General features: G+C 42.7%; 1 protein-coding gene across 2 annotated transcripts in view; it reads right to left on the bottom strand.

Annotated features, from left to right (window-relative positions):
* Positions 1 to 452: 452 nt before the first annotated feature.
* LOC310762983 (uncharacterized protein) overlaps positions 453 to 20,296 on the bottom strand; it is a 38,202-nt gene continuing 18,358 nt past the window's right edge. Inside the window, exons 3-4 of one of the 2 annotated variants that reach the window (XM_083614902.1) lie at positions 1,979 to 2,057; positions 453 to 1,074 (exon numbers count right to left, since the gene is read on the bottom strand). In XM_083614902.1, the coding sequence (XP_083471028.1) occupies positions 1,007 to 1,074; positions 1,979 to 2,057 (147 nt within the window). In that variant the 3' untranslated portion in view covers positions 453 to 1,006. Of the gene's footprint in view, positions 1,075 to 1,690; positions 2,058 to 20,296 lie in introns of those variants that run through there. The other variant, XR_014548333.1, reaches the window with a different exon arrangement.

Below are 20,296 nucleotides of genomic sequence, written 5' to 3'. Positions count from 1 at the left end.
CCCAAAGTTGTACTGATAAGAAATAAGCACTCCCTTCTCTAATGGCATGGGGGTAACCATAGCAACTTGATCCAACATGCAGTAAAAAAACAAGCAGCTCCATGAGGAGGCTATCTGGGAACTCAAGAACTGAAAGATAAACAATAATAAGGTTCAAACAATCTGCACCCCACAGAAGGAGGAAAAAAATAGAATGATGACAGGATGATTATTATTAATCATTACCGTAGCACATGAAATTTCAGAGCTGCTTTGCAGAAAGTAAAAGCTAACAAGCTGATGCCCAGTTGGCTCACAGTTTAGAAAATATATAATACAAAGGAACTCCCATTGAATTTGTATTCATCATTGTGCCTTTCTACATCATTGTTCTCCCTAGATTCAGGGTCTTTTACAAGCTTAAGTGCGAGCGAAAGGCAGAATCAAACATACATTTATTTTATTCAGACAGAAAGATGAGGACAGATTTATTGTGTTCCCTCATAGTAGGAGCTGGATGCTAATTTTGCTTTCATACACCATAATTATAAGAAGTTGGAGATCGAATAATTTCCTACAGCTCTTTGGGACAAACAAGATGATAAACAGATGCAGGCCTGCGGGACTTCATAAATCTTGTTCTCAAAAGTTGCAGGCTCAGATTCCTGCCTTGCACTTGGCATGTTTTGTGGCAGGTGGGTAGCTACAGATTTGCATAAACCCATCAAAGCCGCACCACAGATACACCTGTCTGCTACTCCACAACGCAGTGTAGTGCTGCCATCATGTCGGAGCTTTCACACAGAGAACAAATCATGGCTCATTGATAGAGTCGTGCTGATTAAAGGGTAAGCACTACTAGGCACAAAATTTGTTCACCACTATAAAAATCACACTCACAAATGCACACACACACACTTGCTGAGTCAAACATATAACTTCCTGTCCAGTGCAGATTCGAATGGCACTTCTACCATATACCTTTAAACCAGTTTCAATTCTATTCAGATGGCATTCTATAAATGGATTAGGATTCCAAAACAAGACATTTGCAACAAGCCACAGTTAGACAAGGCTCTTCCTGAAAAGTTATGCCTGTAGAAGAAGAAGAAAGTGTCGATTTGATTTAAAAGTTGTAATGTTGATGCACCTAGATAGTCACCAAACAGGAACAAGCTTTGATTAAAGTAGTGTTGTGGTCAATAGCCTTCCCTAAAATAGGATTAGAGATTAGAGGGTGCTTTGGGATGCCCAAAAAGTGATGAGGTGGCAACCCTAGTATGTTTACTCCACTCTTCCTCTGAGAAAGTCAAAACAGCCAAAGATCTGAAGCACCATGAATCTAGCATTGTTAGAGTGCGTTGCTGCCAATCACCTGACCTCAGGTTGGCCACACTGCTGCTGCTGGAGGAGGCAATGTGTTGGCCAGGTTGCTATGGTGCAAACACACCAATGAGCACTGTATTGGCTTCGCCGGTGCATCTGCATCTGACCTTTGTTTGTTTATATCACTGCTGCTTAACAATATGGCGAGCGATGAGGCAGCCACAAGGTCAGTCAGTGAAAAGTGAAAAGGCTGAATGGGGGGAGGGAGATGTCTGGAATTTGTGGAGAAGGGTGAGGAGCAAGCTGTCTCCTAACATATGTGGCTTTGAGCAGACAGAAAGCAGAAAAAGTGAGGGGATGTTTTGGGCTGATGGTGACAGGCAATGCACAAGTTATGAATTGCTACGTTGAGTGAAGCAGCTGGGTTCTCCATGAGGCCTCTCCTTAGTCATGCAGAGCTGTCTGCCAGTTGTAGCCAGGAGGTCATGGAGGATTGCTACCCTCCATGATCTTCAGCTGTAAATGATAAGTCCAGTTGGGACCTCTCCTGAGTTGCATGGAACTGTGAGCAATAGCTCTGCAGGGTGTAAGCCCCAATGTGAGTTTGGGAAGCTTGAAATGGGATTTGCATCATTCAGGGGGGTGGGTTTCATTTTTAGCTCTCCCCACTTACCTGATTTCTGAGTCTGCTCAAGATAAATATCAAAACGTCTCAGGGTGGTGGTTCTACACAGGTTGTCACCAGATTTCACCTAAAGCAAACACCCAAAGCCAATTAGGCAAGTGCCTGAGATATTTTCAAGAGATGGCAAAACAACTTTTCTAAGGATGGCTTCAGACACACCTAAGTAGATCTCAGTCATGGCTTGTGAAGACCCAGTAGAGCATGGATCAAAGCAAGTCCAATATTGTAAAATAATGTTTCAGTCATAGTCACAATCATAGAAGAACAGAGAAATAAGTAGTAAAAACAAGATTCACGCAGCTCATCTGTGTCCATGTGTTTAAGGCATATCTTTCTGAAATGTTTTTTCTGTGTCAGGGTAGTTGTACTGAAATGGAGTTAAATACATAGCAACATCCCTTCTAGACTTCAGACATTGTCACAGCAATTTGGGTTTATGACAGGTTTGAAATCACAACAAAACTTCCTGTTTTGACACTACCTGGAGAATCAAGGTTCAGTCAGAACAACTTCATTCAATGGCCATCACTGTTCAAATTAAATTAGTTCCTCCCCATTATTTTCTGTCCTGTAGGTCTAGCATCTGGAAGCCTATTCACCAGAAAGGTAGGAGCGGTATAAAGAGAAGCAAAATATTAGCACAATTCTAAGATGGCGCCACTAGAAAACATATAATATGGAATTCAGATGTGGTGATTGACTGTGGTTTCATTCATTCATTCATTCATTCATTCATTCATTCATTCAGAATTAAGACAACCTATTGGAGGATAGGGGACGGGGGTGGTGCTGTGGATTAAACCACAGAGCCTAGGACTTGCTGATCAGAAGGTCGGCAGTTCGAATCCCCACAACGGGGTGAGCTCCTGTTGCTCTGTCCCTGCTCCTGCCAACCTAGCAGTTCAAAAGCACGTCAAAGTGCAAGTAGATAAATAGGTACCGCTCCAGCGGGAAGGTAAACAGTGTTTCCGTGTGCTGCTCTGGTTCGCCAGAAGCGGCTTAGTCATGCTGGCCACATGACCCGGAAGCTGTACGCCGGCTCCCTTGGCCAATAAAGCGAGATGAGCGCTGCAACCCCAGAGACAGTCACGACTGGACCTAATGGTCAGGGGTCTCTTTACCTTTACCTATTGGAGGATAGAGTCACCAGTGCCTATTACAATAGCTATGATAGTTGAATTGAACTGTCCATTTAAAGAGTCAGAGAGTATACCTGTGTATCGCAGATGCTAAGGAGAAGTAACAGGTCCAGCAGGTCATCATCTGCTCGACTTATTTGTGTGGCTAACCAAGATGGCTGGCTGTTGTTGAAAACTGAATGCTGGATATTATCTCAATTCTTAGATAGTGAAACAGCATTACCCATGCACAAGTGCCATCCAGCTTAGGGAAAACCCTAATATTTGTAGAAGTACCAAAAAAACGGGGGGGGGGGGAGAGACACATTAAAAACAGCCAAGTGAGAACAGGGTGCCCTCAGCGTCTATGGACTGCTGGCTGAGTACTGGAGGGGAAACAGAAGACTGAGGGGAGTGGAATGGAGCATCCTGGAAAAGTGCATGCCTGGCTGGTGGGAACCAAGAACAGGAGTGCTCCTCATTGCAATATTTTGTTGCAGGTTCCACATGTACTGCTCTACTCTTGCAGTATAAAAGGCTTTCATAACTAGACTCCTTGGGATCCAGACAATTCAGCAAAATTGGTTGAAAACAGCTGGCTCACTTGCTGAGTCAAAGAGAACACACAGGAACATTAGCAAATTGAGATTTGTACACAACTCTTTTTATCCTCCAAGGGAGGATCTCATATCTCATACAAGCTGAGGAAGACACAGAGAGGTCTGTGCCTATTGCTAAACAGATAGATATATGTTTGTGTAGAGCGGAATTGTATAGATATAGATTCCCAAGGAGATAAAGCAATGCAAATACCTCTCGTTTCCAACTATGTTTTACTTTCCTTAATCTCTCTCTGGAGAATGTCTCTTTGTTATTAAACCTTGATTCTTTTCTACTTATCTGGTTGGCTCTTTGTGTGTTTGTTGTCTATAATTGTCTCCATGAAGGCTGAAGTGTAGCAAGACAGCCAACTCTCGATAGGCAGAACTGAATAAAACAGTCTCCCTCTGGAGCAAGTTATTGACACTGTGAGAGCTGTGCACACATGTGCAGGTGAACAGCATGTGTGCAACTCTCTGACTTGGGCTCTTGGCATGCTATAAGCGATAATATATTTCAGTAAATTTTGCGTTGGGGACTATAAACGTTTGTCATCCTTCCTACATGGTTTTGGATTTGTTCTAAGAAACCTAATACTGATGTCTAAGTAGGATAAACAATAAAGTACTTATATGCGATAATAAGGGGAACCTTTCGTAACAAAAGAACCCTTGTTAATTTCAGCCCTGTTGGGAAATGAAAGGGGCCCAGAGAAATCAGCCCTTGCCAACTTCAGTATTTAATAAAATCTCATAAACTATGGGGACAAAGTGGGCAAGTATTACCAAATCAGCTGTGTCCCTTTACAGGGGAAATAAAACACCCCAAAGCATTAGAGCGTTCCTGAAGACGAGCACTGCAAGGAGCCAAACTTAATGGAATATATATGTTTCTGCAGTTTGCATTACAGGCTTTTGCATAACTGTGCTTGTAGACCACAATAGGGATTTTAAACAAGAATAATCTTAATAAAGTGGGAGCCTATCAGTTTGACTCAAGACATAACCTTTGGGAGTGGGGGAAGGAGCAAACCACAGGGTTCACAGAGACAGCGAAGGAATGGAAAGCAAATTCTGACTGTGGCTGCAGCTGAATTAGTTGCGTTTTAAGTGGGCTTGGCAGCTCAAGATCTGAATCCCAGCACAGTGGGAGAGGCTACAAGTTTAACCTGCAGGGTTTAAGATGCACATTTTCACTATTTGCTTTTCTGAATAGCTGAAGCCCTCAACTAAGTAATGGAACTGACATGGTGCTGCCAACCCCCTCTCTTTTCCACGTTCATCTTACTTTATTTATCTTAGAAATGGATGGGTCTGTTTACTACCTCAGAAGCACTTGGCTAAGAATGGGCCCAGAAAGATTGCTTGGTGCATCCTGAAGGATGGCACCTTGAGCACATCTCAGCAGGCCTTCAAAGGAATTAAGACAATAAAATAACGGGAGATTAACTGCACAACAGCAATGTATTTGTTTATGCTGCTGTATCCTTTGTTAGCCTCTGAGGTGCAGTCATTTTGTAACCATGCCAGGGAGATGCTGGAACACTAACTGGGCTGTGTCATAGCAGCCACACAGAGAGCTTTAGGTACATCAACATAGGATTTCTGTTTCCACCAATGGCTGGCCAGATGCTTCTGGGAAATCACCAGCAAGGGCACAACCAACTTCAGGAAAGGAAGCACATCCAAAGGTGTGAAGCAATTTCTATGGAAGGGTCCTGACATGTTTTGAGCCTCAGCTCTGTGGAACAGCTTTATGCAAAGGCACAATTGTTCTCTGGGCAAGCAAGCTATGAAAAAGAGCACAGTGGCGCTTCTGTGACCGAGAGAAGAGATGAGCAAATCTCTCTGTTCCCAGTCTGGGCCAATTTTGCATGCGCTCACCATAAAACTGTAACATCCAATTTCTGCATTAATCTGCAAGTTTTTTGTTTGTTTGTTTTTTAATCTGGACAACAATGCCTCTTAAATAGACACTTAAGTATGTGTACAGTGGTACCTCGGGTTAAGAACTTCATTCGTTCTGAAGGTCCGTTCTTAACCTGAAACTGTTCTTAACCTGAAGCACCACTTTAGCTAATGGGGCCTCCCGCTGCTGCTGCACTGCCACTGCACGATTTCTGTTCTCATCCTGAAGCAAAGTTCTTAACTCGAAGTACTATTTCTGGGTTAGCGGAGTCTGTAACCTGAAGCGTATGTAACCCGGGGTACCACTGTATTTAAATCTGTTTTGATCAATATACACATTTCTAAAATATTTTTGCTCAAAGTCACACATTTCTAAATGTGTTTTATATGCTCTTTGAAATAAGAACTCCATCATCCACCTGTTGCAAAAGGATATCATTATAGGGAAGACTGGTATACACACACATGCTCCCCCATGATCTATAAGTCAGTCTGTGGAAAGTTCTAAATCATTTTTTTTTTTGGGGGGGGGTGTAACCTAGGCACATACAACAGGCTCCACTCTACAGATATGCTCCCAATGTGGATGGGGTCAACAGAGACATGGCAGTGAAGGTGGAGCCGGTGGGTGCAGCCATTCCCCTTGTGTGAGAGAGATAATACCAATATAGTGGTACCTTGGTACTTGAACAGCTTGGCTCCCAAACGCCACAAACCCAGAAGTGAGTGTTCCGGTTTGCAGACGTTTTTCAGAAACCAAACGTCCAACATGACTTCTGCGGCTTCCAATTGAGTTCAGGAAGCTCCTGCAGCCAATTGGAAGCCACGTATTGGTTTTTGAATGGTTTTGGGAGTTGAATGGACTCCCGGAATGGATTAAGTTGGAGAACCAAGATACCACTGTATAGTGCTTATAACACACAATTATTATATGTAGGGAAGCAGGGGAAACAAGCAAAAAAGACATCAGAGGCTACTCCCGCTGGATTGTCCCCTTGGAAGAATTTGTATCCTTAAAACAACAACAACAATATTGCACATGATTATAAGTTTCCTATCATTCATTCATTCATTCATTCATTCAAACCCTCCCCATCTGGCTGGGCTGCCACTCTGGGCAGCTTCCAACACATACAAAGACACAATAAAACATCAAACATTAATAGTAACCATCTGATCCAATTTAAAAAGTCACAATAACTTTAAAATAAACAACATATATCAAATAAAGCAATATTCAATAATCCATTAGAATCTAATAGTAAACAGTAAAATTAAACGTCAGCAAATAATAATTAAGCAGTTAACACTTATTACAACAAAGAATTACTAATCAGTCATCAGTTTAAAAGAACAGCAAATCACAATGCATAAAACACCACAGAACATACAAAACCATGTAAAAGGATCAAATAACTTATAATTATTATTATTTTTTAAGTATCCCTGAACACCTCTCTTCCCAGCTGCTTCTGCTCTTCTCAGAATCACGGTCTGGGAAAAGGCTCCTGGGGCTGTAGTTCGGGGGGGGGGGGGCAAGGCAAGTGGAAAAGCCATTGCCTGGTGGCCAGCAGAAAGATTCTCTCTCCTCAGTTCTTCGTCTGGAGCAGTCGTCTTCTGAAGGCTCCCAGGGCTGGAGGGTGGGGCAAGGCAACTAGAATGCAGGAAATAATCTGCACACTAAGCAGAAAATTTGCAAAGCCCCAGGCTGCACATCACACATGATTTGCAGCATAAGCGTGCATTTGATTTTAGTTAAAATGGTTTCATTTTCATTAACTAAAACTAAATAGCAATCAGACGGAAAGTTTTGGTGGTTGCTGGCTTGCCAGTATCCATAACTTTTGCTGCTTTTGGTGCCAGGTCACCCTGGAGTCCTCATTGTAAGCAGAAGCCCCTGGATTGATGGGATTTCTTTCTCCCAACTCATCTCTTCTCTCTCTTGCTGCCCAGCTGAAGAAGAGAGATTGGCTGTTGTGACCTCCTGCTGATGCTGTCCAGCTGAAGGAGACGAACTGGCCACTGTACCCTTGCGCTGAGTCTGCTTGCCGGAAGATGGACTCATGCATGCTCTATTATGCTGAAGCTGTCCACCCAAATAAAGACACTGGTCCCTGGTGCAGACCATTGTTAGGATAGAGTGGTATGCCTAGACAGGGTGTTGAACAGCTAGACCTGGGTGTCCATTTGTACACATGGCAACTACTTTAAAAATGACGCGCTATGTGAGCAAAGGAGGAGGAAAGCTGTGTGAATGTGTTTGCAATGAGTGTCAAAAACAGCACAAGAAGGGAAGTACAGGCTTATCCACAATTCACTTGCAGACACAATACCTAGAAAGAATAGGTCTGAGTGGTTTTCTGCTTGTCTGTGCTTTCTAGGCATGGGGTCTGAGTGGTTTTCCATTTGCCCGGGAAAACTCACTCTTGAACACTGAATTGGAACAGACGTCAATACACAGAAAATCCAGTTGACATTTGCTCCAATTCATTGATAAAAAGTGGGTTTCCTTGGGGGCAAGTGGTGTGGCAAGCAGACATGTGGATGAGCTCAATATTTTGATACTCAGGAAAGCCACAAGGTAAATACATCTAGATCAGACCTATTTTTTTTAATGATTATTGTAAATTTCCATGCAAATAGACAGAGAAGTCATACCTTGGAAGTCGAACAGAATCCATTCCGGAAGTCTGCTCAACTTCCAAAATGTTTGGAAACCAAAGCTTGGCTTCTAATTGGCTGCCCCGTCGGACGTTCAGGTTCCAAAAGAATGTTTGCAAACTGGAACACTCACTTCTGGGTTTGCCAAAACGTTTGACTCGCAAGATGTTCGGGATCCAAGGTACGACTGTGTTTTGTGAAAATGACAGTGTAATTTTTCAAATTTGGACAGATATTTAAGATTGGGGGCAATTAATCTTTTCATACTATGGTTTAAATGCACATCTTCCTTATTTAATTAATCTGCAACTCAATCACATTGAGCAAGAACAAGATAGAAAATCACATTTAAGAACACCATGTGAGCCCAGCATGCCATTCAAAGCATAACAGGGTTCCACTAAGATATTGTTAAACAAGTCATGGAAAACATGATATATTGACTTTCCTCCCTCTCATTGCTGTCCTCTAGAGAATTTTGGAGGAAGGAATATATTCATGTTGCATATTTTAACAATAATTGTGGTAATGACTAGCTCACCCATTGTGAGTGACTGAATTTTTCAGATGAGAGAGCTCAGGAATACATACACTATAAATTTTTAAAAGGCTAGGGAGCACACAGTCTTCTTGGATCATGGGTTCCAACACATGATATGTGGTTTTAATTGTTTATAATTATGAGGTTCTGGCAAAAACAGCAAGATACAGTTGTAAAAAATAATGAGGCTATGGGACATTAGCACACATCAAGTTTGTCCTGCTTTCATGCAAAATTAACTCGCAGGATTCAGTACCATAGGATTGCACCAATGGCTACAAGCTTAGAAGTCTTTTCAAAAGATCTGGACAAATTCATGGAAGATGGATCTTACAACAGCTGTTGGCTGAAACAGCTAAAATAGCCTTCCGTGTTCACAGTGCCTTTGAAAAGAGAAGAAACTTGGGATAAATACAAAAGCAGTAGTGATGCTCGAAAGAGCCCTGAAAAAATTCCTCAAAACTAAGATAAGTCAAAGTCCCTGTTACTTTTTTTGTTTTTTACTGAATCTTTGTCCTACACAAAGGTGGGTTTCAAGGGAGGGGTTGTTTTTTGTTTTGAAAATTTAGGTCCTTTCAGGGGAACAAAAGCAGTACTTTGTTCTGGGGGTATGCAGTGGAGTACTGGCACCTCCCACCCCCAAAAAATGTTAAACATGTGGCATTTACTGTAACAACTTCATGGTGAGTACCAGCTCCTTTCTTCCTCCTCCTCCTCCTCTCTTCTTCTTCTTCTTCTTCTTCTTCTTCTTCTTCTTCTTCTTCTTCTTCTTCTCTAAAAATGCACTGGACAAAAGTCATAGGATTTTCAGGTGGTGGAGCAATATTTAAAGTTATGATGTGACGAGAGCTTTCACACCCCACCCCCGTTTTAGACTTAAAAATTCCAATACTTGGATAATTATGGTAACCTGTTCCTGAGCAGTGGCATAGGAAGGGGGGTGTGGTGGGTGTGGGCCGCCCCGGGTACCATCACTGAGGGGGGTGACAAAATGGCAAAAATATGTGTTTTTAAAATAAATCAAAAAATTGGTCTCACAACACTTTTTTGTGGAAAAAATAACTCCCACACCCACCACCCACCCCTTCCTATGCCACTGGTAGCTAGGTGAGGCGGGGGGGCACTGGGCGCCACACTGTGGGGCCTGCAGCTTGCCTGAGCCATGCGTCTCTCCTGAGGGGGAGGTGGCGGGCGGACTGCTTGCAAGCTCCGTGCTGCTTTTTCAAGCAGCGTGGGGCTTGTGTCTGTCCACCGCCTCAGCCACCCTACAGCTGAGGGGGAGGTTGTGGAGAGGCTCCATGCAGCATGCCCTGCCTTGTCTCACCCCGCCCCCATGGGCGGTTCACTCCGTCTCCAGCTGCAGGACGCACACGCCACACCAGGCACCTGAGCAGCTAGCTATACCTCTGTTCCTGAGACTTACATTCTGTGATGACATTGTGTTATTCCCATTCTGGGGTGCTCCCTGCCCCCCACCAAATTGTTGCAAACAAAGCCGGGACAGATATCTCAGCCCTGCTTTAATGAAAAACTTTTTTGATTTCCATCATAATTCCCCAAGTGCTTCTCCTTAAGAAGAACCTAGATTGCCAACATTGCTTGATGACATAGACAAAGTTATGGTCTCACAGAGCCATTCCTGGTTGCATCTGAATTCCCTAAGGGATTTTATCTGAGAAGGGTCCCGCAAATTTAATTTGGTGATATTTTAGTGGCAGCTGCGAAAATCCTAGCTGACATCTCTGTATGAAACTTCTGCATTTCTAAAGACATTTGGCTGGCTGCTTGTTGGAAACACATTGCAGGACCGGATGAACCACAGCCTCATCAAACAAGGCAATTTTTTTGGTCTTATTTTGAGAGCTTTTCCTCTTATAAGTGTGCGTTAGTGGGCTACTGCTAGGCTTGCAGACTGTCACAAAATTAGACTTTCCCTTTTCAGCAAGAGGGGCTGAAATGGAAGAGTGGAAGCTTACACATCAGCTCCCCAAGGAGTGCCTGTGCAGTCAATGAATTACTGACTTCTCCTTCCAGGCCTGTCATTCAGACTCCCTTTCACCATCACTAAAACTGTCTTAGGGCTACGTGCTCCTTTTTTTGCATCAAAAAATATACAGAACGTCTTGTGACCCACATAAATAAATGTATTCCCAAAGGGCTCGCGCTTGCCTTATAAGCCCTGGCCTTCACTGAAGAAGACACAGAGCAACTTGTCACAAGATAAAACTTGAGGAAGGATAGTGCCCAAAGGAATTAGGTTTGAGCTTGGAGTTTCCCAGAATGCAAAAGGAACATGTCCAGGCCTGCATTCAGCGAGGGAAACCAGCGCACCCATTCCAGGGTGGTCATTTTAACTCTGAGCAGGGCAGGAGAGGCAACAACCACAAGCCTATCTCATATATATTCCATTCGCCTTTCAGGAACAGCTGAACTTTACTACAGCTAAAATTCTGTCTCTCAATTCTTAATTTTTATAAGAGGTGGACAGATTCAAGCAATGTAGTCAGCTGTCTGTGTATATGGGTCAATTCTGATTTTTTTGGTCCCTCTTTGAACCAGTCAAACTCTCCTTAATATATATCTTTAATTGTCATTTTGGAGCCATAATAGATTATAGAGTTGTTAATGGAAGAAGGTAGCATTTTGGGTTTTAGATTTTTAATCATTTGATTCTGGTTTAGTTTTATTTTTACATTGTTCTTTATAGGACTATCTTTAACTCTTCTCAAGAGCTCAAGCTGGCTCTCTTGGGATTTTCATCCTCAAATGGTGTTGTCTGACTCTTCTATTGCTTCCCAATCAGCAGAGAAATGACTAATGGGAACCAAAGGGACTTAGCATAGATAGAAACCAGGAGAAGCTGGAGGGCATTCAACCTGTGCCCTAAAGAGCACTGGTGTCATCTGTCTGCCTGAAAAGAGGGAAACTTGCATTTGAGAAGATGGAAGAATGAGTTGGGTTAAATAATAATAATAATAAAAGCTGCCCTGATGTAGAGAGGACAATTCTTTCATGCAGCTTTATTGACCATGTGTTGGCAGGGGAGACAATGTTGAATCTGCTTCAAGTAGACAGTAAGTTTTCTGGCAGGCAATATCAGTGGGACCTCCCAATAGCTGGGCTCTTTTCTGGGAGGCAGAATTAGCAGGAGGTCAAAATGGCCAGTCTCTGTCTCCTCTCCGTACACCACATATGCCTCTCTCACTGAATCTGGCAGCTGCAACAGCATGTTGGCACAATCGCTCTTCCTCTTGTTGAGGCGGGTAGTGACAGCACTGGGCTCAATAGCCACTAGTCTCTCTCTTCACTTCTGTTCTACCACATGCTTGGTGGCTGTAAAAGGTAGCTCCACACTGGAGAAGTGATGCTGGTGTCACTCTGTGCTCTGAAGACACGAGTAGCTACATGGTCAACCAGCATGTACACCCACTAGTGTTGGGAAGTATGCCACTAGGCCCTGATTGGCTAAGCAATATCTGGCCTTCTGCATCCTGGCCTTTCTGTATAAAAATTCTTTCTGACTTTTGTCTGATGCCCCCTGCTTTTGATGAAGATCCTGGGTTGCAACACCTGGTGGTGCCTGGATGCAGCTTGCTGGTACCATGAGGTCTCTGACTCTCATGGTTAGTATTAAGGTAAGGCAATCTAAGTTTGTTAATGTCTATTCAAAGTCCCAAACATATCCTTACACTGTTAGTTTTTCTCTTAATGGTCCTTTTGCCGGTAATGGATTCTTACGCTTAAGTTTAAATAACCTCTTTAAGAAAGTATTGCATTTATCCTGTTGTGGCTTCTCGGGGTAAGTTAGGCTCAGAAATCTGGTACCTAGCTGATTGGTTCTATGCTACTGAATGAATCGTGGGCATGGGGCTCAACAGAAAGAGAGTGGGCTGTTTGGCTCTTTGTGAATCTCAAGGATGTCCAGAAATAGAAGAAGATGCCTTCACCCTGGTATGGCTCCCCTTTATCACATACACAGCACAACAAGACAATGACAAGAATCCACCAACAGCATACAAATCAATATGACTAACCTGATTCAAAAAAACACACACACCCCACTCACACATGAAAACAAAGTTCACCACAGCCAATCACAAACAAGCAACCTCACCCTAGGCCAACCCCAACCTCTCTCATCACCAAAGGAACACAAGCGAATAGCAAAGAGAATCTGCACAAGCGACACTGACACAAAACCCCACACATGCATTAAGTAAAATAGAAACTTTGCCACCTGACCCCACCTCCACCCACCATGACCCCCCTTTTCTTCCTAATCTAACCCTAATGTCTCAACAAATGAAATTGACCTATAGAAAACGCAACTTGAGAAAAGAGACATTGCACATACTTTTGTAAACCAAGAAATCTTTAATAATAATAAAAAGGGATGTCCAGAAAAAGCCCAAGTTTCCCCTGCACTACTTCTATGTTTTGTATCTTTGGTGGTATTTTTTGTGTGTCATTGCTTTTATGTTAATAAAGAACAACAACAACAAAAGGAGCACCATTATTTGGCATAAACAGGAAGTAAGTGAATGTGGCATACCAGCAGAGTTTTATTATGCTTTATATTTGTTGGAAGTCATGCAGAGTGGCTGGGGCAGCCCAGTCAGATGGGCGAGGGTAGTATTATTACAGTGGTACCTCAGGTTAAGAACTTAATTCGTTCTGGAGGTCTGTTCTTAACCTGAAACTGTTCTTAACCTGAAGCACCACTTTAGCTAATGGGGCCTCCTGCTGCCACTGCACCGCTGCTGCATGATTTCTGTTCTCATCCTGAAGCAAAGTTCTTAACCTGAGGTAATATTTCTGGGTAAGCAGAGTCTGTAACCTGAAGCGTATGTAACCCGAGGTACCACTGTATTATTATTATTATTATTATTATTATTATTATTATTATTACTACTACACTCCTTTCCACACAACCCCCTTGCCAAAGAATACTGATATCCAGCATTCACAGGATGTCAGAATGACTATGTCACAAACGTCTGGATACATTTTGGCACATTGCCACTGCATTCTTGCACTTTAGCACATTAAAAGCAGGAGTTAGAAAAGAATGGAAACATTGTATAAAAAGTTATGGAGTTTCAACAAGGAGCTATGGGACATTCACCAATTGCAGCCAAAGAAATATAACTGCCCTAGAACTTTTACAGGTGCAAATGGTGTTGAATGTGCAATCATGTATAACCGCCCTGATAGCATCATGAGCACAAATCATGAGGAATGCACAATAAATGGGCTAGCCTTTCGCTTGATGTTTCTGGAAAACCTGAAAGGTCTATTGCACAAGGACTTAATCTTGTGCTTGAGAGCTGTTGCCCAACTCAAGATAGCCCATCAAGGGAAGTGTTCCACACAGTTCTCATAACTGGGATGGTGGTCCAAAGCCTAAGCTTTTGCCATAGCTGAAAAACTTATGGAAAAGCATAAGGTAATTAGGAGCTAAAACGAGAGAGATGATGATGAAGAAGAAGAGTTTGGATTTGATATCCCGCCTTTCACTCCCTTTTTAAGGAGTCTCAAAGCAGCTAACAATCTCCTTTCCCTTCCTCCCCCACAACAAACACTCTGTGAGGTGAGTGGGGCTGAGAGACTTCAGAGAAGTGTGACTGGCCCAAGGTTACCCAGTAGCTGCATGTGGAGGAGCGGAGACGCAAACCCGGTTCCCCAGATTATGAGACTACTGCTCTTAACCACTACACCACACTGGGATAAGTTTGCATGGGACCCCTTCTTGCATTGTGTGACCAGTCAGAGAGCTGTAATAATACCACCATTTCTCCCGAATTCCCCCACCTGCTGGTTAGATTTATTACCAAGACATCTCCCTGGCTAAGCAGTCCCTCATGGTCATTGCTAAATGGATGCATTTAGTGTGCTCATAAATTTTCCCAACATGTAGTGAACTGCTGTGCACTGTATTGTTCTGGTTATTTTAAAGTTCTTTTGTATAATTATGTATTGCCTCATGTTATGTTGTTATGGATTTTTTTTTTTTAATGACTGCAGAATAAAAAAGACACTGGCAAAACTCAGTGGCACCTCTAGAATTTACTTTTAGCATTACTCCTTGCAGTAATATCCTTTGCATGGTAATGACCAGATCTTAGAATAATCCATGTTTAGCCTGGCACCCTGGGGACAACCATGCCCAGGATATCACTGGAGGTGGGACGATGTCTGAACCAAGCCTACATGTTTATACATGGAGCAGCAACAGTTATACAGTCCATGGAAACAAACTTGAAAAGTTACACTGGTCAGAGGTCAATAATATTTGAGGGAGTCTGAAGGCTGCATGTGTAGTGTGATAACTTGCAGTCTGCCACTCTTTAAGGCAATTTGAGCAGCTGCTGGGATTAAATGAGATAAATGCTGACTGTATGCAGCATGGCTTTGCCAAAAAGACCTTGGGTTTGGCATCCTCTCCAGCATGTACAGTAATTGGACTCCATGAGGACATAGCATATGTTCTTTCTGAAAGGAAAGTGCTCCCATTTAACAAGTTTTGAATTCCAAAATAAAGCATGCAGATAGTGGTGGGGTCGTTCTGCCAACTTGAAGAATTGATTCAAACTTCACAATGTCTTAGTCTAATTGGAAGATATCCTGCTCAATAATACTAGCACATTTTCGTAATCCTGGATTTTCAGTTTACTTCTGACTGCTTTCTAGGGAACATCCCACAGACCTGAATATTGCACCCTTCTCAGCTAAGTTGGGTTCTTTCTTAGGGCCAATGCAAATCCTTTCAAACAAAGCAACTGAAAGTCGTCAGGTTATTGTGCAAATTCCATTCTGCACAACTGTCAAATTGGGGTGCTTCAACTAACTGCAGAATTCATGTCAACGCCATGTCTGTTGGCAGCCACAATGATTCAAAGCTATGTCAGGATGACATTTTTCACACAAATTCCCCAAACCGGGTAGGGAATAAAGAACCACAGCTGTTTTAAAAATGGACCAAAGGGTCATAATTCAGCACAGAGTAAAGTAAATTGTGGTCTAGTTCAGAAGGATGAGAAGCTAGTGAAGTAGGCAGTGCTTGCCATGTCTCCCTGTGTTGCAGATAGAATGATTGCTGCTAGGTGACACCTGAAGGATGGAAATTGTCTTCCAGGGGAACTAAGGGAATAGTTCTGCTTCATGTTCTTAGTGAAGTTGTTCATTTTATTTACTATTTATTTTTTTATTAGGTTTCTATGCTGCGCTTCATCACAAGATCACAGGGCATTTCACAGGATAACTATATAATAAAATGTAAGAATGTCATCACGCTGCAGTCTGCGTGGCTACTGATTGGTGGCTATGTCACTGCAATATGACAACAGAACATCAGGCAGATTGTCCAAGCAGGCAAGTAGCAGCCGGCCCAAGTGAGCTGCAGAGGAACAGCCAGGCCAGGCCAGCTCCTCAGCAACTGGCCTGTTCTGCTTCTACTGCCCACCTCAAATCAATGCTTCAGTTTCAGCAGCACTGGAGACTGAGGAACAGAAAAGTTGCAGCCGAGCAGGACAGTTGCTGGGGAGATGTAGTCTGGACAAGCTATAAGGATGGCAAGGTTAAAGGGAGTGTGGGGGTTGGTGGTGGGGTAGAGCTGCTGAGGTGTAAAGGGAGGGGTGGGTAGGTTGGGTAAGGTGTAAAGGAAGAGAGGAATGGGGCTGAGCCAAGGGGGACAGGGGGGCATCAAACACAAAAGGAATGGGGAACGGAATACACAGAACTGGGTGCAAATTATTGTATACATAATAAGAAAGGAACTAGTTGATGATGATATCCAGTTGAACTGGCTTGCTTCCGTCCATCAGATATTATCTAAATATTCTCTCTGTGGTGTTTGATATGCAGTGGCTCATTCACACATGCAAGTCACCATCTGATGCTTCAGTTATAAAGCAGCGAACATGCAAGCACGAATCATTCCACAACAGATTTAGATTTTCAGACCTGAGTTGGGCAAAAACCCCCTCATAAGCATGAATAATGGCTCCATCTTCTCCTATAAATGTGCAACTTTGGCTTTGGGATACGTTTGCCACAGGTGAGATTTCCTTGGCAGTCATGCACAGTTAACATTTAGAGGCCAAGAAATGTACCCATTCTGGGCAGCTGTCTAAATATTTCAAAGCTGGAACACGTTCAGAATGAATACCAGCAGTGACCCAGGAGGCAGTCCGCTTGCGTAATTAGTTTATAAATCAGTAGCGTGGCTATGTAACTAGGACTGGAGACAACAGCTGAAGTCACTTCAGCGTCAGCAAACTCTTTGCAAACCCAGGGGGTTCCAGGAATCATGCTGATATGGGGATTTAATGAAGTAGGTAAACAGGGAAGCTTGTAGCCACCTAGAGAGTGGGGCAAAAGAATGGGGTTCAAAATATAACCATTCAGGCTTCTGCCTTTGCCAAGTTAGCAATAGGTTTCTGGCACCACCCCAGTGACATTTTAGCAACATTTTGGGGTCATTTCTGAGTTTGAAGCCATGTGCTTGTGCACAATCACACACCAATCGGACACGTGTAAATTGGTTGTTGCCTGTATTGTCTCAGCCTTCTTCCAGAAGACTGAAGAGGTACCATAGCTCACTGGTAGAACACATGATTTGCATTATCACAAAATGCATTTGGATTGTTCCAAAGGATTTCAGGTAATAAGCGTGGGATGAGCTGAAACCCTGGAGAGCTGCAGGCAGAGCAGAGACTTCTGCTCCGTATTGACAAATAGTCTGATTAAATTGGGGATGGGGGACGGCACAAGAGGTGACTCCCTATGTGTATATAGGGGACTTCAATTTCATCCTGACGACAAACAAGTGAGGTAGGTTAGACCTGGTAGCAACAAGTGACCCATAGTTACCCAATTAGTTCCACATTTAAATGGTGATATTAATTGTTGTTGTTGTTTACTGCATTTATGAATTGCCCTTCCTCAAAAAAGAAGTCCAGCCCAATGTATAACAAAGGATAAAAAAAAACCAATTGCATCGGTGATTAAAACAAATGCAAAACTGAAATATTCATAAAGTAACAGTCATTAAAAATACAAATCCACACACTGCTGATCAGGGCAAACATTACCATATCAGACTGAAAAAGTCCTGAGCAAACAGAAACGTCTTTAGCTGACATCTAAATCCCAGCAACGAAGGAGGCACATACAACTCCAGGAGGAGATCCTTCCAGATTGTTGTGGGGGTTTTGTGGGGGGTGGGTGGGTGTGATTTTGCTGTAAATATCAGGACTACAAAACATTGACGATTAAGCAAGGGAGGGCTGCTTTTTTTGGCTTTGTGCATCTCTATTTTCTTCACATGATCTGTAAATGGGAATATATTTTACTACCTTGCTTTTCCTCCCAGGAGCTCACGGTTCCCTGCATTTCCCTCTCCTCCCTGCTTTTCTCAACCTTTGCAACAGCCCTTGAGATAGGCTAGGATAGCTTAATATGTACAGAAGCAGCAGTGCTTGCTTACAGACTGAGGGGAGGGGTGACGATGATGCAGGGGGCTCCATCCACTTATACAACAACAACAATTATTTTTTATTTATACCCTGCCCATCTGGCTGCATTTCCCCAGCCACTCTGGGTGTCTCCCAACAGAATAAGAATAAGCGATAAAACATCAAACATTAAAAACTTCCCTAAACAGGGCTGCCTTCAGATGTCTTCTAAAAGTCAGATAGTGTTTATTTCCGTGACATCTGATGGGAGGGCATTCCACAGGGTGGGAGCCACTACTGAGAAGGCCCTTTGCCTGCTACCCTGTAGCTTAACTTCTCACAGTGAGGGAACCGCCAGAAGGCCCTCGGAGCTGAACATAAGACTCTTCTCATGCTATTAACAGGAGTAAGGAGAAAGTGAGGCTGCCGCTGGCACAGACTTCATTATGAAAAGACTCTCTTATCGTAAAGTTTGTTTTTGATTTATTCTATTTCTATGTTGCTTTTCATTCAAATGAATCCCAAAGTGGCTTACAAACAATAAATAGCAACAACATGATAGAACATAAGAGAACATCACAAATACAGCACAAATCACATACAACACATTTAAGAACATCAGCATAAGCAAAAAATATATTACAATATAGTGTTTGAGGTTTTGGTACTTCTGTGATTGTGACAACCAGGATCAGACTTTGTATTGAAAGGGCATTTTGAAATTTTATGGACTGGGAGAAATGCTAAGTTTTGAATGTGACTGATAAGAAACCTTGGGGAAAATTCATTGTTGTGTTGCTGTTGTTTTCAAAATTATAGGCTGCCACCTGTTTATGCATGTTCAATATGTGCACAACCGTGTATACACATTTAGGAAGTTCAAAAGTGGGTGGATAACAAAGTTCCAATTTGTACATTGAGTGTTCCCCCCCCTCTAAAAAATTATAATAATGTTTAGGGGTACTCTCATTTTCCTACTCAAATTGAAATAATGCCCCTCAATGAGGCCAAACTTAGATTCACAAAATGTTTAGGGGTATGCGTATCCCTGCATGCCCCCAGAAAAAGCACTGTGTACATTAACCCAGGAAGTGTGGATCAACTCAGTTCATATCAGAATTAGCAAAGGAGCAAAATGCTCAAGCGTCCCTATTATCACATGATTGATTAGGTAGTGACTCTGCTGCAAATGACTCATACAGACTCATATTGCACTATTATATCAAGCTTGATTTGTTCCAAATGAGAAGTTGCATTTTCCTATCAAGCCTGATTGGTTCCAAATAATAATCATTTGATGGCAAGATAATCACTTGATGTTGAAAGCATGACAAGTGATATATTTATGAGTACTGTAAACAGATATCATGAAGAGTTCCACAGGCCTCTCTTTTCACAAGGAAATGTATTCCACAAAGCTTCTTCCAGAACATACTACTGCTTGGAAGAAGAGGGAAACAACCTATCACCAGGGTGAATGTGAATAGCAGTGGGTCACATTCGCTTTAAATGAGGTACAATTTCCATCACCAAATCTGTGGTTTCTTCCTATGGTGTAACTGGAGGCTATATAGACACCCTTTGTGATGATGCTCACATTTGCCTCAGCTCCCATCTTGCATCTGCTAGACACTTAAATGAGATGCCTTTGAAAATTCAGAGTGAGACTTAAATTGTGACAAAGTTGTCTAAGGACAAATAGGAAAGTTTCCCTGCTTTGTTCCCACAGCGGGGCAAGTACATCTATTACATACGAAGAAACCTCTATGACGCTATAACATTGTTTGCCCCCATAAGGAAAAGCAGGCAGTGCCTCTGCTCAGGGTCCCCAGACTCTGCATTTATTCTTGAAATGACAGCACTTTTCTGGATCACTGGGCTCTGCAGCTCATAGCAGGTTAGTTCTGGGCTGTTGGGTCGCCCTTCGCAGCTGCCACTGAGTGGCTTTCCTTTGACTTGCACCAACTGCTGAGCTGGTATCGCTAAAGCAAAAACCTGTTTCAAGCACAGCGGACGCAAGACAA

This window comes from Podarcis filfolensis (genome assembly GCF_964270895.1).
Source record: "Podarcis filfolensis genome assembly, chromosome: 5".
Taxonomy (NCBI): domain Eukaryota; kingdom Metazoa; phylum Chordata; class Lepidosauria; order Squamata; family Lacertidae; genus Podarcis; species Podarcis filfolensis.
Note: the sequence above shows the minus strand (reverse complement) of the source record. Positions and strands in the feature narration are given on the sequence as shown.